Below are 18,942 nucleotides of genomic sequence, written 5' to 3' on the forward strand. Positions count from 1 at the left end.
GGAAGAGTTAAGAAATATTTAGCTGAGAGTAATTGGTGGTTGGGGTATAAAATGTATTTTATCATATTAATCAAAGCCATGTTACATCATTTTCTTCATTTCCCCATGTTACCCATTCATAAGTTTTTAAACTATGAGGTAAGATACCTGGCACTGAAAATATAATGGTGAGCAAAATCAGATTTAGTTTATACAGTACTTATACTTAACCAGTCTAGTGGGGTAAAGCAGGTATTGATCAAGGGATGAATGTGAATTAAATTGGGATAGACACTAAAGAAAAGTACATTAAGAAAGATATAATCTTAGGCCCTGGCTGATGTGGCTTAGTTGGTTGGAGCATCGTCCCGTATACCAAAGGCTGCAGGTTTGATTCTTGGTCAGGGCACATATCTAGGTTGTGGGTTCAATACCCTGTAGGGGTATGTACAGGAGGCATAACCAATTGGTCTCTCTCTTCCCCTTTCTCCCTGCTTCCCATGTATTTAGTCAGCAAATAAATACTTTAATTGCGGGGGGGGGGGGGGGGGGGGGGGGGGTAACTTGTACATTTAAAAAAGCTTTTCCAACATAACTCAAATACAGAGAATCATATTACATGTTTAACTATATTCTTATTTCCAGCTCTATCCAGAGGGCAGAGTAGCACGGAAACACTGGTAGCAATGAGTAGACCACGCACCCATATTTCTGAGGTTCCCTACCAACAGGCGTCTTAAAGAAAATGGCTGATTCTAGAACTAAGGCAGGGGAACTACAAACCTGGAAGGGGGAAAAAAAGATTCCTCCCCTCCACACAAAATAATGTCAAAAGACACATGAACAAACCTGACGAGGCCAACTCAGGAAAAATTTTAGTAAAGTGAATAGTAATAGTAATGAATTACAACATGTTGAATGAAAAAAAATCCAAACTGATAATAAAAGGAAAGAAGAGAAAGCACTTCCTCACAATAAAATGTCAACTAATAAACATAAAAGGAATGTTAAGAGTTAGAAAAACCACTAGTTTGTAAATATATTTTACTTTTTTTTTAACTTTTAATCCTCACCCTAGGATATGTTTTTTTATTGATTTTAGAAAGAGGAAGAAAGGAGAAAGAAGGTAGAGAGAGGGGGAGAGAGAGAGAGAGCGCGTGCGTTCGTTTGACTCTCAAATGTACCCCGGCTGGGAATTGAACCCACAACCAAGGTATGTACCCTGGCCACGAATCAAACCCACAACCTTTTGATGTATATGAAAATGCTCCAACCAACTGAATCACCTGGCGAAGGCTATACCAATATTTTTAATTCAGGCAAGAATCATCACTGAATGCTTAAAAAAAAAAAATCAATGAATGAAAATTTTATTATAAGAGCTGGAAATTTAAGCAATTGCAAAATATAGTCCCCTCAGGTTACTTTTAATTGCAAAGAAAAAATCAGAAACACTGTAGAAAAAGCTAAAGAAAACCAGATTAACCAATCAAAATTAGTATCAGTAATAATGGACAAACTGACATCACCAGTATGTACTGGGGAAGACTATTATTTATGGAGTATTCCTGATAAAATATATAATCCGCATCTAATCATGAGGAACAATCAGGAAAACCTAGATTGAAAGGTGCATTATAAAAGAATTGGCCTGTACTATTCAGAAATGTCAGTATCATAAAAGAAACGCTAAGACAGTATCAGTGATTAAAGGAAATGAAATACATATGAGAACTAAATGCAATAGTAGTATGTGGTTCTAATGAGACATTGAGTACCAACCATATATTAGATAATATTTTCTAAACTTACTTTACACTAGTAGCTAATAAAATGTCCTTGGTCTTAGGAGATACACATGAGTAAATGGTCATAATGTCTGAAACTTACTCGCAAAGATTCAGAACAATATGTAAATGAATGTGTTCCCACACACACAGATATACACACTCATGATTATGTAATAAAATTGACAAAATGTTGATAGTAATATGCAAATCTAGATAAGCAGTATGGGAGTTCATAAAAACACCCTAAAATTTTTCTAAGTATTAAATGTTTTCAAAAATGAACCTTTAAAACACTATATTCTTACCACAAATGCATACATAAATTATGTTAAAAACATCATACCTAGGAGCCAGATTATCATAGGTATAAGCAACAGACATAAGTCGTTGAATCAAGCTGGTTCCTTGCACAAGAACAAGAAATACCTTTAAAACAAAACAAAACAAAAAACATTTTTTAAAAATCTTTAAATACATTAAAAAAACACACAAAACCACACAACTGCATTTTTAACCTGACTCAAAGTTATGTTAAATTTTTTTTATGACAAGGAGTATCTTAGAATGGCCATTTGAAAATACTGTAAAAATATCAAATATTAGAAAACAAGCAACTTTAACAAAAAAACATTCAAAATTTAGAAATACACAAATAAAACTATTTCTTTATATTTGCTCCACAAATTCTCTGCATGTCAGAGAAAAATACCACATATCACTCATTGGTGGATTTTTGCAGCATAGGTGAAGAATAAAACATTTTCTACTTCTGAAACAAGGAAAAAGAAGTCAAGCAACAGCAGATTCCTCAACCATCCTGAAATGAATATAGGAAGACAATATTAATACTCCAGGGATATACAGCATGGACTTCAGATTTAAAATCCTAAGGTTCAATGTTGAGTTTGCTGACTTGCAAGCTGCCTCGACTCTAATAAATACTTAATTTCTAAATTCAAGCTCTTCGTCCATATAATAGAAAAAAAATAATTTGCTAATTTAATTTAAAAAATTATAGACCGAAATCGGTTTGGCTCAGTGGATAGAGCATCGGCCTGCGGACTGAAAGGTCCCAGGTTCGATTCCGGTCAAGGGCATGTACCTTGGTTGCGGGCACATCCCCAGTAGGAGATGTGCAGGAGGCAGCTGATCGATGTTTCTAACTCTCTATCCCTCTCCCTTCCTCTCTGTAAAAAATCAATAAAATATATTTTTAAAAAATTATAGAATTTCTTCTGTAGGTCAGAGCTCATTCTGGGCACTTATTTTATAAGACACTGTTCCCATCCTGGAGATGTTAGACAAGTGCAGCAGATAACATAGAGAGTGTTGTAACACAAGTATATATATGTCAAATGTGCAAAACCTGTCCCCTGGCAAAATCAGGAAAGTTTCAAGAAAAATTATGTTTAGGTAGGAATATAAAAGTTCAATTTGGAACTTCAACCTTCGTAAAGGCTATTAAAGAAAACAAATACAAAGAATTTCTTACTATCTACAGTGTACCAAAATTGGATGGCTCTGTCTCCAGAATTAGTGTAACAAGAATTTTTGTTCCCAAACAGCCTAGATTTACATACTAAGCTCTAATTATTATGATGAATAAATGGTAAAATACATAATGTATGTACCTTTTATAAACTACAAAAACCTAACCCTGGCATGTGCCTAGAAAAAAAATAAAGAATGCTATTTATGGTTGTCATCTATGACTGAGGAGTTCACTTGTATATTCAGAACTATTTTCACTAAGAACGTACTTTCATATACTTTTTAAAAAACAAGCCAATTCTTGGGGGCTGGGTGGAAGTGGCCAAAGTGGAAATAAGGGGTACATCTATAATAGTGTCAACAATTAAAGGTAAAAAAATTTTTTAAAAAGCCAATTATTTTTAAAATTCTATATGTGTACCTATATTTATATATTATTAACATCTCAAGAGGAAATCACTAAGTGTCAAAAGCTTTTAAGTTATTTAGTGAGTTGATGGGAAAAAGCACATTCAATCTGAGCTTTTTACATTATAACCTGGAAATACTAGCATAGACCATTTTTCCCATTTAACCCTGGAATATTAAGATTGATCATTTCCCCCTTTTAATCTCCCCAAATTCCAGGGAAATATGCTTTATGTTTCCATTTATACCATCAGTTTCCAACCTATAACTACCACAATATTTTTCTATCAGTAACCAATTCATTACTCTGTTTTTTTCTTGGGCAGGTACTAAGTGAGGCATTAGTCACAAAAGATTACAAAATGAGTTAGAGATTTCACTAAAAACTTATCTTCATCTCTTCCCCACTTCCCAGACCACTGGTGAAGACACTGGAAATACAAATATATGATCACATGAACAAAAATAATTCTAATTTTACTGCTGGTTATTGTGTCATTTTCTTCAGCTCTATCCATTATATATACTTGCTCTGCAATCCTAGGGCTGGTACATAACAAATCAAATTTCTCCTTGCCAGCTGACTTCCTATTAGGTTCTGTCAATCTGAGACACTATAAATTATTTCCTTGTGGATTTCTTCTTCTTTTTTGGCAATGCTCCAGAAGTATTTCACCCAGAAAAGGCAGTTGTTTTTAGAAGCAGTAGTAAAACCCCTTTCTTGAGAGGCCTAAACCCCAGTTCAACAGTATTTTTATTCTATAAGCTTATTTCTAAAAACCCCAACCTATTCCTCCCATATGTTCTGAAAACCCTATGAGCAGTAAATGGCTACTTGTCTAGATTACCTCAACATTTCTCTTTTGTATGTTGTCTTCCAACACATACATATGAAACCAGTTCTCTATTTTAAATTTCCTCTGTTGAAATATCTAATGTGGTTTGCTTTAATGAATGGACCCTAATACATTCAGTATCCTATCCTATCTAATAAAAGAGAAACATGGTAATTAGCCGTACGGCCGCTACCCCTCCCATTGGCTAATCAGTGAGATATGCAAATTAACTGCCAACCAAGATGGCGGCCGGCAGCCAGGCAGCTGACGCGAACAGGGAGGCTTCCTTGCTTCAGTGACGGAGGAAGCCAAGCTTCCCTGCCTGCCTTGCCAGCCTCTGAGCTGCACTCTAAGCAACATTGTAACAAATATAGAAGCTAAACAAAATCCTGGGCTTCACCCAGCAGGACCGAAACATCGTTTCAAATACAGAAGGTAAACAAAGGCCAGAAACCTGCTTTCAGCAGCGGAGGTCTCATAGCTGGAGCCGAGCCTCAGAGCTAAAGCTGGCCCAGAATAAAAAAAAAAAAGGAAAAAAGGACAGGTTGGGAGCTTCAGTCACCTGCCAGCCTGAAAACGGCCCTCAGCCCATCACCCAGGCTGGCCAGGCACCCAAGCGGGACCCCCATCCTGATCCAGGACACCATTCAGGGCAAACCAGCCGGCCCCCACCCATGCACCAGGCTTCTATCCTATATAGTAAAAGGGTAATATGCCTCCCGGCACCGGGATCAGCGTGGCAGGGGGCAGCGACCAAACCCCCTGATCGCCCTGCGGCTGTGTGTGTGACAGGGGGCGGGGCCACAACCTCCCTATCCGACCTGCTCTGTTCGTGACAGGGGGAGCTCCTCAACCCCCTGATCGGCCCTGCTCTGTGACAAGGGGGAGCTCCCCAACCCCCTGATCGCCCTGCTCTGTGCGTGACAGGGGGTGGTGCCGCAACCTCCCTATCGACCCTGCCTTGAGTGTGACAGGGGGCGGTGCCCCAACCCCCCAGTCGGTCCTACCCTGAGCGTGACTAGGGGTGGCATTGCAACCTCCCGATCCGCCCTGCTCTGTGCATAACAGGGGGCGGCGCCCCAACTCCCCAATCAGCCCTGCTCTGAGCCTGACCAGGGGCTGCACCTAGGGATTGGGCCTGCCCTCTGCCACCTGGGAGCAGGCCTAAGCCAGCAGGTCATTATCTCCCAAGCGGTCCCAGCCTGTGAGAGGGCACAGGCGGGGCTGAGGGACCTCCCCCCCCCCCTCCCCCCAGTGCACAAATTTTTGTGCACTGGGCCTCTAGTATATATATATTACTGAATCCAAATAATAAACTCAATCCTACAGTTAGATAACATTAAAGTGCCATATAATTTATTCTTGCATTTTGGATGATGAACTAAGCATCCTAATTACTTCTGCATTAAAATGAAGGCATCACTTCAAAAGCTAAGTCATACTGTGGTATTGTAGAATAGCATTTCTTATGCATTAGTGTTTTACATCATTTTGTCAAAACAAAAATACACAAGCTCTCTTAAAACATAAATAGAATTCATTACTACAATTTAATAACTTCTGAACTTTACCTCTGTTAATCTTGGTATATGAAGACCTTTGGCATGATCACCAGCAGCCTTTCTTGATTTGCCAGGCCAAGTTCTTTTCCTATGGCTTTCTGCTATACCAGACCAGGCAAAGACATCATGATAAGCTAAATCCAAATCAGACGGATCTACTGCAAACTGGCATATTAACTTCAGCAAGCAAGCAAGACAGTCTAGCTGCCACTGTGAATAAGAAAAAAATGTCATTTCCCTATTTTAATTAAATGAATATGGCTACTATATAACTTAAAATGAAAGGCTAGAAAATAAAAATAATTATACCTAGTAGTTAATCCATGTGCTATAGAATTTTGCTGAGCATATATTACGGTCAGTAACAATCCAATCTTATGAAATTGAAGAAAAATTATCAAAACACTAAGAGGGTACATGTAATGAAATGGAAATGACACACATTTCTATCATGAAAACATCATATAAATGTATGTAATAGGGAGATACGGGGTTTTTAATAAAAATACAGTACAGCATTTCGAAAGCAGTGATATTTGAACAAAGATGCTGATCCTGACCTGAAAGACACCCCTGGAAGGAGTGCTGAAAGTGATTCCGTTCAGGCTAGTAGGGGATAGCTCGATAAATTTAAGAAAATAAGTGTTTATTTATAGATTAAACAGTACATTATACATGTACTGTATATAAGAAAGGTTAAACAGGGAATTCTTTGGGGATCTGGAATGGATTAATTCAATTTACATTCTTTCTAATGGGAAAATATGATTCAGTTTTTTAACAAATCACTTCTTGAAAAGCCTTCCGGCATGAATTAAGTTCGAGCACCAAGGTTCCACTGTACACTGCTCAAAATGTACTATGATTTTTAAAACAGTTAAACAACTAACAAGTTGTTTCTCCAACAAGTTGCATATACTCTAATATATTGGGGCCATAGCAATTCTCAATAGCTCTAGAATATAATTCAACTGAAAATGTTACATTTCTATATGTATATTTAAAATAAAAAATATATTGGTAAAATATTTTTTAGTGTAATATTTTTGACTTAAAGCTCTACTTAAATTTTTTTAAAGTAAAACACTTCCTTAAAATGAATTAATAAGAATTATCACTTATGTTCAAGATCAGAGTTTCAGAGCTTTCACCCTAATAGTCCTCTTCTTCCTATTTTACTAACACCAGTGCCAAGTGGTATATCTATACAATATACCAATATAGTACTTGAAACATAACAACCCCATATAACTGTTTTTCAGAAAGGTACCAAGAAATTTCAGTGAGGAAAGAATAGTCTTTTCAACAAATGGTGCTAGAAAAATTGGATAGCCATAAAAAAATCAAATAAAACAAAACTTCATCCTCACACCACTTATATAAAAGTTAGCTCAAAATGATCACAGACCTAAATCTGAAAGATAACTATAAAACTTACAGAAAACAAATAAACAAACAAAAATCAGGAGAAAATCTTTGTGATCTTAAAAAAAGGGATTTCTTATACCAGATACAAAAACTGTTACATTTAAAACTCTGCTTAAAGAACATAAATGTTTATTTATATATGTAAGCCACAGACTGAGTGAAAATATTCCTACTACAGTAGTCACTCCCTTATTCACAGTTTAATTTTCAGAGGTTCCAATTGCCCATGGTCAACAACAGTCTGAAAATATTAAATGGAAAATTCCAGAAATAAACAACTCATAAGTTTTAGATTATGTGCTGTTCTGAATAGTGTGATGAAATCTCCTGCCGTGCTGTTCTGTCCCGCCCGGATATGAATCATCCCTTTGTCCAGTGTGTCCACACTGCACACACTACTCAACCATTAATCACTAAGTAGAGCTGGCTCAGTAGCACAGTGCTTGTGTTCAAGTAACTCTTATTTTACTTAATAACAGCCCACTGTGCAAGAGAGGTGATGCTGTCAATGTATGTCAAAAACTTGGATAACTTACACAAAATGGACAAATTTTTAGAAACACAAAACTCATTCATAAAAAAATAAAAAATCTGAATAATGCTCTACACATCGAAAAGACAAGTAACATGATTTCACTCATATATGGAATACAATGAATTAATAAGCAAAACTGATACAGACTCATAGATAGAGCATAGGCTGATACCTGGGGAGGGGCAGGGGGACACTGGGTGAAGGAGGTGGATGGATTGAGCAAAAAGAAAAAAAAAAAAAAAAAAGAGAGGAAAAACTCAAGAATATGAACAACAGAGTGGTGACTGCTAGGAAGTGGGGGGGTTTAGAGCAGCGGTTCTCAACCTGTGGGTCGTGACCCCTTTGGCGGTCAAACTACCCCTTACACAGGGATCGCCTAAGACCATCCTGTGAATATTTACATTACAATTCACAACAGATATCAGATATTTACATTACAATTCATAACAGTAGCAACATTACAGTTATGAAGTAGCAACGAAAATAATTTTATGGTTGGGTCACAACATGACGAACATTTAAAGGGCCAAAAGGTTGAGAACCACTGGTTTAGAGGGTAAATAGTGATGGATGGAGGACTTGACTTGGGGTGGTGCACACACAATACAGTATATAGATGATGTGTTGTAGAATTGTGCAATTGAAACCTGTATACTTTTGTTAACCAGTATCACCCTAATAAATTCAATAAAAAGGACAAAAATGCAGATCAAAAAATGTCAATATATATGAAAAACAAATTATAAAATATTAAAATAAAATTACTTCTGAGACCATTTAATGTGGAAAGGACAGCCTTTTCAAGAAATGCTGGGAAATCTGGATGTCCATATGAAAAAGATTAAAGTTGAACCATTACCTAACACATTTACAAGAATTAATTAAAAATGAATCAAGGACCTAAAATATAAAACTCTTGGAAGAAAATATAGGACAAAAGCTTCAGGACATTGAATTTGGCAATGATTTCTTGAGTAGGACAACAAAGCCACAAAATAAGACTACATACTCACTGGAATGGCTGAAATTAAAAAGACTAACTATACCAACTATGGGTGAGAATGTGCAACAAATGCATGGTACAAACTCCTTTGGAAACAGTTTGGCAGCTTCTTATAAAATAATCTTACACTTACCATACTTCTCAGCTATTTCTTTACTTGGCATTTACCCAAGAGAAACAAAAACATATGTACCCCATAAGACTTGCATATGAATGTTTATATCAGCTTTATTCGTAACAGCCCAAAATTGGAAACTCAAATGTCCATTAATAAGTGACTGCATACTGTATGTAGTAGTATACATATACAATGGTTCTCTACTCAGTAATAAAAACCAAACTAACAATACATGCAACATTTATCAATCTCCATATACATGTTTAGTGAAAGAAGCCAGATACAGAAGAGCATTTATCATTATTATTCCATTTACATTAAATTCTATAAAATACAAATGTAACCTACAGCAACAGAAAGCAGGTCAGTGGTTGGCTGGGAGAAACTGATTATAAAAGGGGAGGATGGAATTTCTGAGGTAGTAGAAATATTCTATATCTCAATTGTGTTGGAGGATTACAAAAGTATACACATTTTTGAAAACTTAAGCAATAATTTATAAATGAGCCCATCATTTACTGCATGTAAAATATATTCAACTTCGTAAGACACATAAAACTGAAAGTGGATCAAAAACCAAAGTTTAAAAGCTAAAAATGTAAAATACTTAAAAGCAAACAGTCATCAATCTTCATGGCTTTGGATAATACATTACTTTCAAGGATGAATCTTGAAAATCAAATGCTAAGTGAAAGAAACCAGTCACAAATGACCATCTCTATAATAATAAAAGCATAATATGCAAACTGACCGAATGGCCAAACAGCGGATTGACCGTCCGGATGAAGCCGGGTGGCTGTGAGGGTTGAGGCAGCGAGGGCCTACCCTTGCACGAATTTCGTGCATTGGACCTCTAGTATATATAGAAAAATTTATATGAAATGTCTACAATAGGCAAATCTGTAGAGATAGCAAGTCGATTAGATTAGTGGTAGCCTAGGGCTCAAACTAAGAAAAAATGAGGAGTGATTTCTAATGAGTCTGGGATTTCTTTTGGAGGATGATGAAATTGTTCTGGAATTAGACAATGGTAATAGTTGCACAATTTTGTGAATATATGAAAAACCATTGATTTATACATTTTAAAATAATTTTATTGTATGTGAATTATATCTCAAATAAATTTAACTTTAAAAGTATACTTCAGCTAAATTCATTATAAAGTAAAAAAAAATTTGATTAAGAAACAAAAATGGAGAGAAACCAAGATGGCGGCATAGGTAAACACCGGAGATTGCTGCCTCGCTCAACCACTTCAAAAATACAACTAAAAGACTGAACGGACATCATCCAGAACCACAGGAAGGCTGGCTGAGTGGAAATTCTACAACTAGAAGGAAAGAGAAAAGCATACCGAGACTCAGAGGAGGCGCAGTACGGAAGTAAAATACTAAGGTGCGGAGATGCATACGGAGCGGACTGGCGGCTGAGGGCGTGGTTGTCGTTTTCAATCGTCGTTTTCAATCGGGAGGGAGTCTCAGGCTCTGAGCTCCAGTTCCGGGCGAGTCTCTAGGGACCCAGACTCATACAAGAGAAGTGGGACTGTCTGGCATCAGTCGGAACCCGAGGGCAGCTTTCTCTCCGAGGGGCTTGCAGGGATTACGGGGACACTGAGAAGCAGAGCCTCTGAGGGCAAGACTGAGAGCAGCCACAACTGCTAGTCCCGCCCTGTTGATCCCATGGGACCTGCCCCGCCCAAGCCCTGCAGGGAGGCTTTGGCTGGGTAGCCTCAGGCAAAGGCTAGATTAGCACCTCCCTAGAGATCCAGGAGCCAGGAAACCCAGAGGTCAGAGTGGGACCATCCAGTTTGCAGCTCCGTGGAACCATAAAGGACACACTCAGGGGGCAGACTCAGTGAGCACCAAAGCCCCACTGAAGCAAGTCTTGCCCCAGAGGGGTGTCTCCAGCACAGAAGTTCTCCCACTGCAGACACAGCTGATTCTCACAGCCAATTGGCCTGGAGGTCAATTCCTCCCAGTGATAACTACAACAATCAAGGCTTAACTACAACAAGATTGTGCACAAAGCCCACAAGGGGGTGCATCAAGAGTGTCTACCTCAGGTAATTGGGACACTTAGCACAGAAAGGCACTCTATAGACACAGCGAAGCATAAAAAATGCCGAGACAAAGAAACAGGACACAAATGACAGAAATGGAGGAAAGCAAACTGCTGGATATAGAGTTCAAAACCACACTTTTAAGGTCTTTAAAGAACTGTCTAGAAGCCGACGATAAATTTAGTAAGACTCTCAAAAAGCTGGTGAGGCCGCCGATAAATTTAGTAACACCCTCAAAAAGACTGGTGAGACCGCCGATAAATGTAGTGAGATCCTCAAGAAATCTACTGAGACCCTCGATGTTGTGATAAAGGACCAACTAGAAATTAAGCATACACTGACTGAAATAAAGAATATTATACAGACTCCCAACAGCAGACCAGAGGAGCGCAAGTATCAAGTCAAAGATTTGAAATGCGAAGAAGCAAAAAACACCCAACCGGAAAAGCAAAATGAAAAAAGAATCCAAAAATACGAAGATAGTGTAAGGAGCCTCTGGGACAACTTCAAGCGTACCAACATCTGAATCATAGGGGTGCCAGAAGAAGAGAGAGAGCAAGATATTGAAAACCTATTTGAAGAAATAATGACAGAAAACTTCCCCTACCTGGTGAAAGAAATAGACTTCCCAGTCCAGGAAGCGCATAGAACCCCAAACAAAAGGAATCCAAAGAGGACCACACCAAGACACATCATAATTAAAATGCCAAGAGCAAAAGACAAAGAGAGTATCCTAAAAGCAGCAAGAGAAAGAAAGTCAGTTACCTACAAGGGAGTACCCATACGATGTCAGCTGATTTCCCAACAGAAACTATGCAGGCCAGAAGGGAGTGGCAAGAAATATTCAAAGTGATGAATACCAAGAACCTACAACCAAGATTACTTTATCCAGCAAAGCTATCATTCAGAATTGAAGGTCAGATAAAGAGCTTCACAGACAAGAAGAAGCTAAAGGAGTTCATCATCACCAAACCAGTATTATATGAAATGCTGAAAGGTATCCTTTAAGAAGAGGAAGAAGAAGAAAAAGGTAAAGATACAAATTATGAACAACAAATACACATCTATCAACAAGTGAATCTAAAAATCAAGTGAATAAATAATCTGATGAACAGTATGAACTGGTGATTGTAATAGAATCAGGGACATAGAAAGGGAATGGACTGACTATTCTTGGCGGGGAAAGGGGTGTGGGGGGTGTGGAAAGAGATTGGACAATAATCGTGCACCTATGGATGAAGATAGTGGGTGAGGAGTGAGGGCGGAGGGTATGGGGTGGGAACTGGGTGGAGGGAAGTTATGGTGGGAAAAAAGAGGAACTAATGTAATAATCTGAACAATAAAGATTTAATTAAAAAAAGAAAAAAAATGATTCTGAACTATAATATATTAACAGAGATGCATTATAAATAGGGGATATATCAGCTGACTTAAAGCAATCTGTCTCTCAGGCATGCTTGGCATCTCTGACATTGCTAGGCCTACCAGTATATGGCATCAAATTTTTCTTATCAGTAATATTTCATAACAGTACCCAAATTATCAAAGTAAACAAAGAAAACCTTTGGCATGATTCCCTGCAATACCATTCAATACTAAACTTATTCCCTGCAATACCATTCAATACTAAACTTAGGATATTTTATAAACAAAATTCCTACAACTGGCACATAACTACTAATTAAAGATTTTAGTTAAATACTCCCACTTTGCCAAAGAACTAAAAGACACCTTATAACACTAAGAGATTAATGGGACAAGAAAGACATGAGAAATAATAAAACAAAACAAATATTTAAATTATAAGACAGAGACATCAATATTTATTATAGTATCGGTATCTATTTTCATAAAATATCTGTAGTAAAATATGTAAAATAAAAATGTATTGTTTTTCATTTCAAAGTATTGAAACCAGTGGTAAAAAAGCAATGTTTTCCACCCTAGCTGGTTTGGCTCAGTGGATAGAGCGTCAGCCTGTGGACTGAAGGTTCCTGGGTTCGATTCCAGTCAAGGGCACATGCCTGGGTTGCAGGCTCAATCCCCAGTAGAGGGCGTGCAGGAGGCAGCCAATCAATGATTCTCTCTCATCATTGATGTTTCTACCTCTCTTTTTCCCTTCCTCTCTGAAATCAATAAAAATATATTTTTTTAAAAAGACAGCAATGTTTTCTAAATGTACTTTCTTTCATTAATCTTTTATAGTAGCATTTGATATATAAAAAACACCTTTCTCCTAAATTCTAAAATAATTCTAAAAAGTAAGTACTAAGAAATTACTTGAACGGAATGTTTCATAATGCTACTCTGCTTTGTTGGAGGTCAGGAAACAGAGCATCCTTTCCATTTGGTTTAAAAACTGAAAAAGAGTCTCTTCAAAAAATTACATACATACACCATGTTTTTTTAAAAAAGCATTCAAAGTTTAACTATATAAATATCTATATAAAAGCCTAACTGGCTGAATGGCTGAACGACAGTTTGACCGGTCACTATGACATGCACTGACCACCAGAGGGAAGATGCTAAATGCAGGAGCTGCCCCCTTGTGTTCAATGCATTCCCACAGCGGGAGCACAGGTCAACTGACTGACAGATGCCAGATGCTAGCAAGAGCAGGTGCAGCAGAGTGAACCTCTCCCACCTCCATGGCAGTGCACTACTGAGCGGTGGAGGCAGCAGGCGCAGCAGGGCCGGGATGAGCAGGAGCGGTGCTGGACAGGGCTCCTTTCTGGCTGTCTGCCGCTTTGCGCACTACTATATCCTTCGGGGGGTGTCGGACTGCCGGCTTTGGGCTGATCCCTGCAGGCCAGGCCAAGGGACCCCAACTGCCAGAGGGACCCGCTCACTCTGCAGACACCCTTCGAGCCCCAGCACTGCCCCAGGTGTGACCGACCAGGGAGGAACTGCGGGAGGTTGGCTCTAGGGCGTGTCCGGCCTGTCTATCCCAGTCCGGCCCTGCCGGCCACCTTCTAATTAATTTCCTTTCAATGTGCACGAATCCATGCACTGGGCCTCTAGTTAATATATAATGTATAAACCTAAAGGAAAAATATTCATTAGACATAGTTTAAGAGTCATTAATTTTAACACTTAAGACTCTTTAAACAAAGTAGACATGGAAAACTCTTACTGCATAATTTATCAAACCCTATTTAAGAAACAATAATTTCTACTATACTCCATACTCTCCTGTGCGACAGTTGATGTAGCTAAAGTTATACTTGCTAAAGGGAAATGGAAATGCTTAAAATGGGATAACTATTGTAACTAGGTAACAGTGAATTTTCACTTACCACAGTCCAGGATTCCTGCTCTTTAGGCTCCAGAATTCCGGAATTAAAAATTTCTAATAACTGTTGAAGCCCTCCAGCAGCAACAAACTGTAAGCAATTATGAGCATAATGGTAAGAGAAAAGCAGCTACATAATGTAATGAAGACCTGCTTTGAGGTATGTGTATATGTAAGTAAAATATTACCTTTCATTTAAGAAATTTCTCTTTGACTTAAATAATCAAAATAATTTTTACACTAGTAACATACAGCCTACTTTCAAGAATTTTTAAAAGACTCTTGCAAAAATCTACAACATATCTTTATATTCCATTAACCACTTAATCCCAAACATTGGGATGTACTAACAGAGTATTGCAATGAAGGAAATATGTAAGTGCTATACATAGGAGCTCCAAGATATTAATACATATTAGCTTACAGTGAATTGGAGTAATCTGTATTTCTAAACTACCCTTTAGTTTAATAGTAAATTAGTTGAAAACCAATAAATAATTATGGTATTTACTTTTGGAAAATTAGAAATACATTATTTTCATCATACTGTTAAACACATGATCCAACCTTGCAACTCCATGAATTTTTACTATTTTCCACTTGATCCTCACTTGAATCATCAGAATCTGGATAAAGATCACTGTAACTTCCCTGTGGAAAAAATAAGAATGGGAGAGAATGGCAAGAGAAAAAATTATTCTGGAATTAAAAGATAACATGCTCTGGAATTTTGCTCCAGAGTGAATACAAGTATGTAATGATAATAGAAATACAATTACCGTTGACTCTCTCCTTATTCTTCTATTAGGTTTTCCCAGTGCTTCAATAATTTCCAGGGCATATAATAGCTTGTGAGCACTCTTAATTTTGAGAAGTTCTTTCCAATTAAGTCCATCATTACTCTTAAATAAAAGAAAAACATAAGTTTCCCATGCCAACTTACTAAGGGAACCTCCCTAAATTAAAGAAATTGACACTATATAAAAACTCTAATATTACATATACATTGAAATACATTCAAACATGTGAAGACCAATCATATAATTGGTACTAATGTTATGCTTAAAACATCAATTACTGAGGAAGGAAGATGGTGGCATAGGTAAAAATGGTACTCACTGCCTCCCACAACCACATCAAAAATTTCAACTAAAATACAGAACCACCACCATTCAGAACCAATTGAAATCTGGCTGAACAGAAGTCCTACAAATAGGGAACTACAGAAAAGGTACATTGAGACTGGTAGGAGGGGCAGAGATGTGGGAACTGGCTGGTCCCACACCCAAGTGTGGTGGTTTAAAATCAGGAGGGATATCATGGCTGTGGACGTTTCCTTGAGGAGCAAGGAATCCCTGCCCCACACCAGGCCCCGGCCCAGGGTTCCAGTGCCAGGAAGAGAAGTCCCAACAACTTTTGACTGTAAAAACCAGCAGTTCCTCTTAAAGGGCCTTGCACACGGACTTTCTGGGAATCGCTCCCTCTGAGCTCCAGCGCAGCAGTTTGAAAGGAACCTGGGACACCTGGGGAGGAACTAACTTGCTTGGAATTGAGGTAAGAGCTGGAGAGAAGCTTTCTCCCATACAGAAGTGGTGGCAGAGGCCATTGTTCCTTTGCTGAGCCCTTCCTGCAACAAAGCTGAAAGGCTACTGCCATATCTGAATCTCCATCAAACTGGCTCACACTTTTCACCCCAACCGGTGATTCCCTGAGACCCCACCCCTCCCTCCTGGCAGACTCATCCAAGACATTTTCAGTGGCTTTTCCATACAACTGGCCTCTCTTGCCTCATGCTTTGGAATTTCCTAAAATCTCTCAAACAAGCAGCACCTGGCATCAGTGTGCCCCGTACCTCTCAATAAGTGGCCCCAGGCCCAGCACTAGCAGACTGCACTGGTTCACATCTTGGCCTCTCCTGAGCACATCCAAGCTCAACACAAGTAGGAGCCATCTGCAGATTGCGTTGTAACTCAGGTTGGGTGGCCCCAGGCAGGGCACAGGCTTAGGTTGACTTTGCACCTCTCAGGAGGCCTCAGAGCCAGTGCACCGGGTGGTCAACTTCGACCACACAAGATTACAATCCTACTACCTCCACGAGTAACACACTTAAGGGATGGACTCAGTGAGCACCAAAGCCCCACTGAAACAAGTCCTGCTCCCTAACAGCAGCTCTTAAGCTGTAGTCACAGATGATCCTCACAACCAATTGGCCTGGGGGTCAATCCCTCTCATTGAGGCCAATGTAAATCAAGGCTAAACCATAATAGGACAGTGCACAGAGCTCACACAGGGATGCACCTGGAGCACCCAGATTAGGTGACTGGGAAGGCTGAGCGACTGGGCCCTACAGAACACCTACTACATAAAGTGACTCTACACCAAGTCTGGGAGACAGAGCAGATCTACCAAATTCAGAGAAAAAAACACAGGGAGTTGGCCAAAATTGCAGCGACAAAGAAACATGTCACAAATGAAAGAAAAGGATAAATCTCCAGGAAAAGAATTAAATGAAATGGAAGGAAGAAAATTACCAGATACAGAGTTCAAAACAATGGTTATAAAGATGCTCAAGGAACTTAATGAAAACGTCAAGAAATTTAGTGAGAATTTCAAGGAACTTAGTGAAAACATCAACAACATAAAAAAGAACCAGTCAGAAATGAAGGATACACAAACTGAAATAAAGAATAATTTACATGGGCTCAACAGTAGAGGATACTAGAATCAAATCAAGAATTTGAAATATAAGGAAGCAAAGAATACCCAATCAGAACAGCAAAAAGAAAAAAGAATCCAAAAATGTGAAAATAGTGTAAGGAGACTCTGGAACAACTTCAAACATACCAACATTCACATCATGGGGGTATCAGAAGGAGAAGAGAGGAAGCAAGAGATCAAAAACCTATTATAAAAAATAATGACAGAAAACTTCCCCTACCTGGTGAAACAAATAGACATCCAAGTCTAGGAAACACAGAGTCTCAAACGAGAGGAAAACCAAAGAGGCCCACACCAAGACACATCATAATTAAAATGCCAAAGGTTGAAGACAAAGAGAGAATCTTAAAAGGAGCAAAAGAAAAGCAGTTAGTTAGCTACAAGGGAGCGCACACATGACTGTGAGCTTATTTCTCAACAGGCCAGAAGAAAGTGTAAAGAAATATTCAAAGTGATGAAAAGCAAGGACCTACAACCAAGATTACTCTACCCAGAAAAGCTATCATTTAGAACTGAAGGTCAGATAGAGCTTCCCAGATAAGGAAAAGCGAAAAGAGTTCATCACCACCAAATCAATATTACATAAAATGTTAAAGGTTGTCTTCTTTAAGAAGAAAAAATAAAATGTCAAAAATAAGAATAAAATAGCAATAAATACATATTTAGCAACAAATGAATCTAAAAATTAAAATAAATGAACAAGGAATCTAATGAAAAAATAAACTAATTAATAAAATAGAACCAGGGGCATAGAAACCTGGAACAGTCTGACGAATCTCAGGGAGAATGGGAGAGGGGGGGCTTGAAAGAGATTAACCAGAGAATTTATATGCATATATGCATTACCTATAAATACATAGAATAGGGTAGTGAATGCAAGGGGAGAGGGGGCTGGATACCAGGGGTAGGGGGAGCAATGGTGGGAAAAAGGAAGGGTCATCTGTAATACTCTCAACAATATGGTTTAAACAAATAAAAAATAAAACATCAATTACTGATTAAATTTGTTAAAGTAAAATTAATATACAAATAGCAGAATAGGAAAAATTCTGGTTAACCTTCACAACAGCTGAATCAATTTATCATCTGACTAATAAAAAACATAGCAGCCTAGTTGAATTTGTGTACTTTTAATATAGAGGTAGTAAAGTCTATGTTTAATATTTGTAAGTTACACCGACCCATTTAAAAGTCATATGCAAATACATACATTTGAAAATATTGTTTTCTATTCTCAACTTATGAAATTGTTATTCACACTTAATGTGCGTCTTTTACAATATTATTATTATCAGAGCTACACTGCGTTATGAACCACCATTTTCCAAGGCCATCGTCTTCATTTCTAAATCATTCCAGATATAGGATTTTATGAAATCACATGAAAACATCACAAATCTTAGATAACAATTAGCATAACATTAGATTATTTTTTCCATTCATCCTATAGGTGTTCCACTGGTATCTCCAGAAAGTAACCCCTAAAAAATAATCTCTCATTTTAACAGGTATCTTTATAGGGAGATAGCTAATATTATATGTGAGGTCATGCTCCTATGGGAAATCAACAAACATATTATTAGATTTCTTAGCTACATTTTTTTACCTAATTCTATCAGTTCACTTGTATGAGCATCATACAAGTTGACAAGCACTGATACATGTCATTAAATCATACTGTATGTTCTCTAAACATTTTTAATGTTGAAAACTAAGCAATATT

The 18,942-nt window shown here is 38.0% G+C and overlaps 1 protein-coding gene across 2 annotated transcripts in view; it reads right to left on the reverse strand.

Annotated features, from left to right (window-relative positions):
* The window catches only part of USP34 (ubiquitin specific peptidase 34), a 241,762-nt gene that overhangs the window by 95,345 nt on the left and 127,475 nt on the right, over window positions 1–18,942 (reverse strand). For both annotated transcript variants that reach the window (XM_070429294.1, XM_070429293.1), the window contains exons 31-35: window positions 15,281–15,403; window positions 15,069–15,152; window positions 14,506–14,592; window positions 6,076–6,276; window positions 2,113–2,195 (exon numbers count right to left, since the gene is read on the reverse strand). In XM_070429294.1, the coding sequence (XP_070285395.1) occupies window positions 2,113–2,195; window positions 6,076–6,276; window positions 14,506–14,592; window positions 15,069–15,152; window positions 15,281–15,403 (578 nt within the window). The remainder of the gene's footprint in view (window positions 1–2,112; window positions 2,196–6,075; window positions 6,277–14,505; window positions 14,593–15,068; window positions 15,153–15,280; window positions 15,404–18,942) is intronic.

Source organism: Myotis yumanensis, unplaced genomic scaffold, assembly GCF_028538775.1.
Source record: "Myotis yumanensis isolate MYYU_CA2020_CCGP unplaced genomic scaffold, mMyoYum1.0.hap1 SCAF_11, whole genome shotgun sequence".
In the NCBI taxonomy this organism is placed as follows: domain Eukaryota; kingdom Metazoa; phylum Chordata; class Mammalia; order Chiroptera; family Vespertilionidae; genus Myotis; species Myotis yumanensis.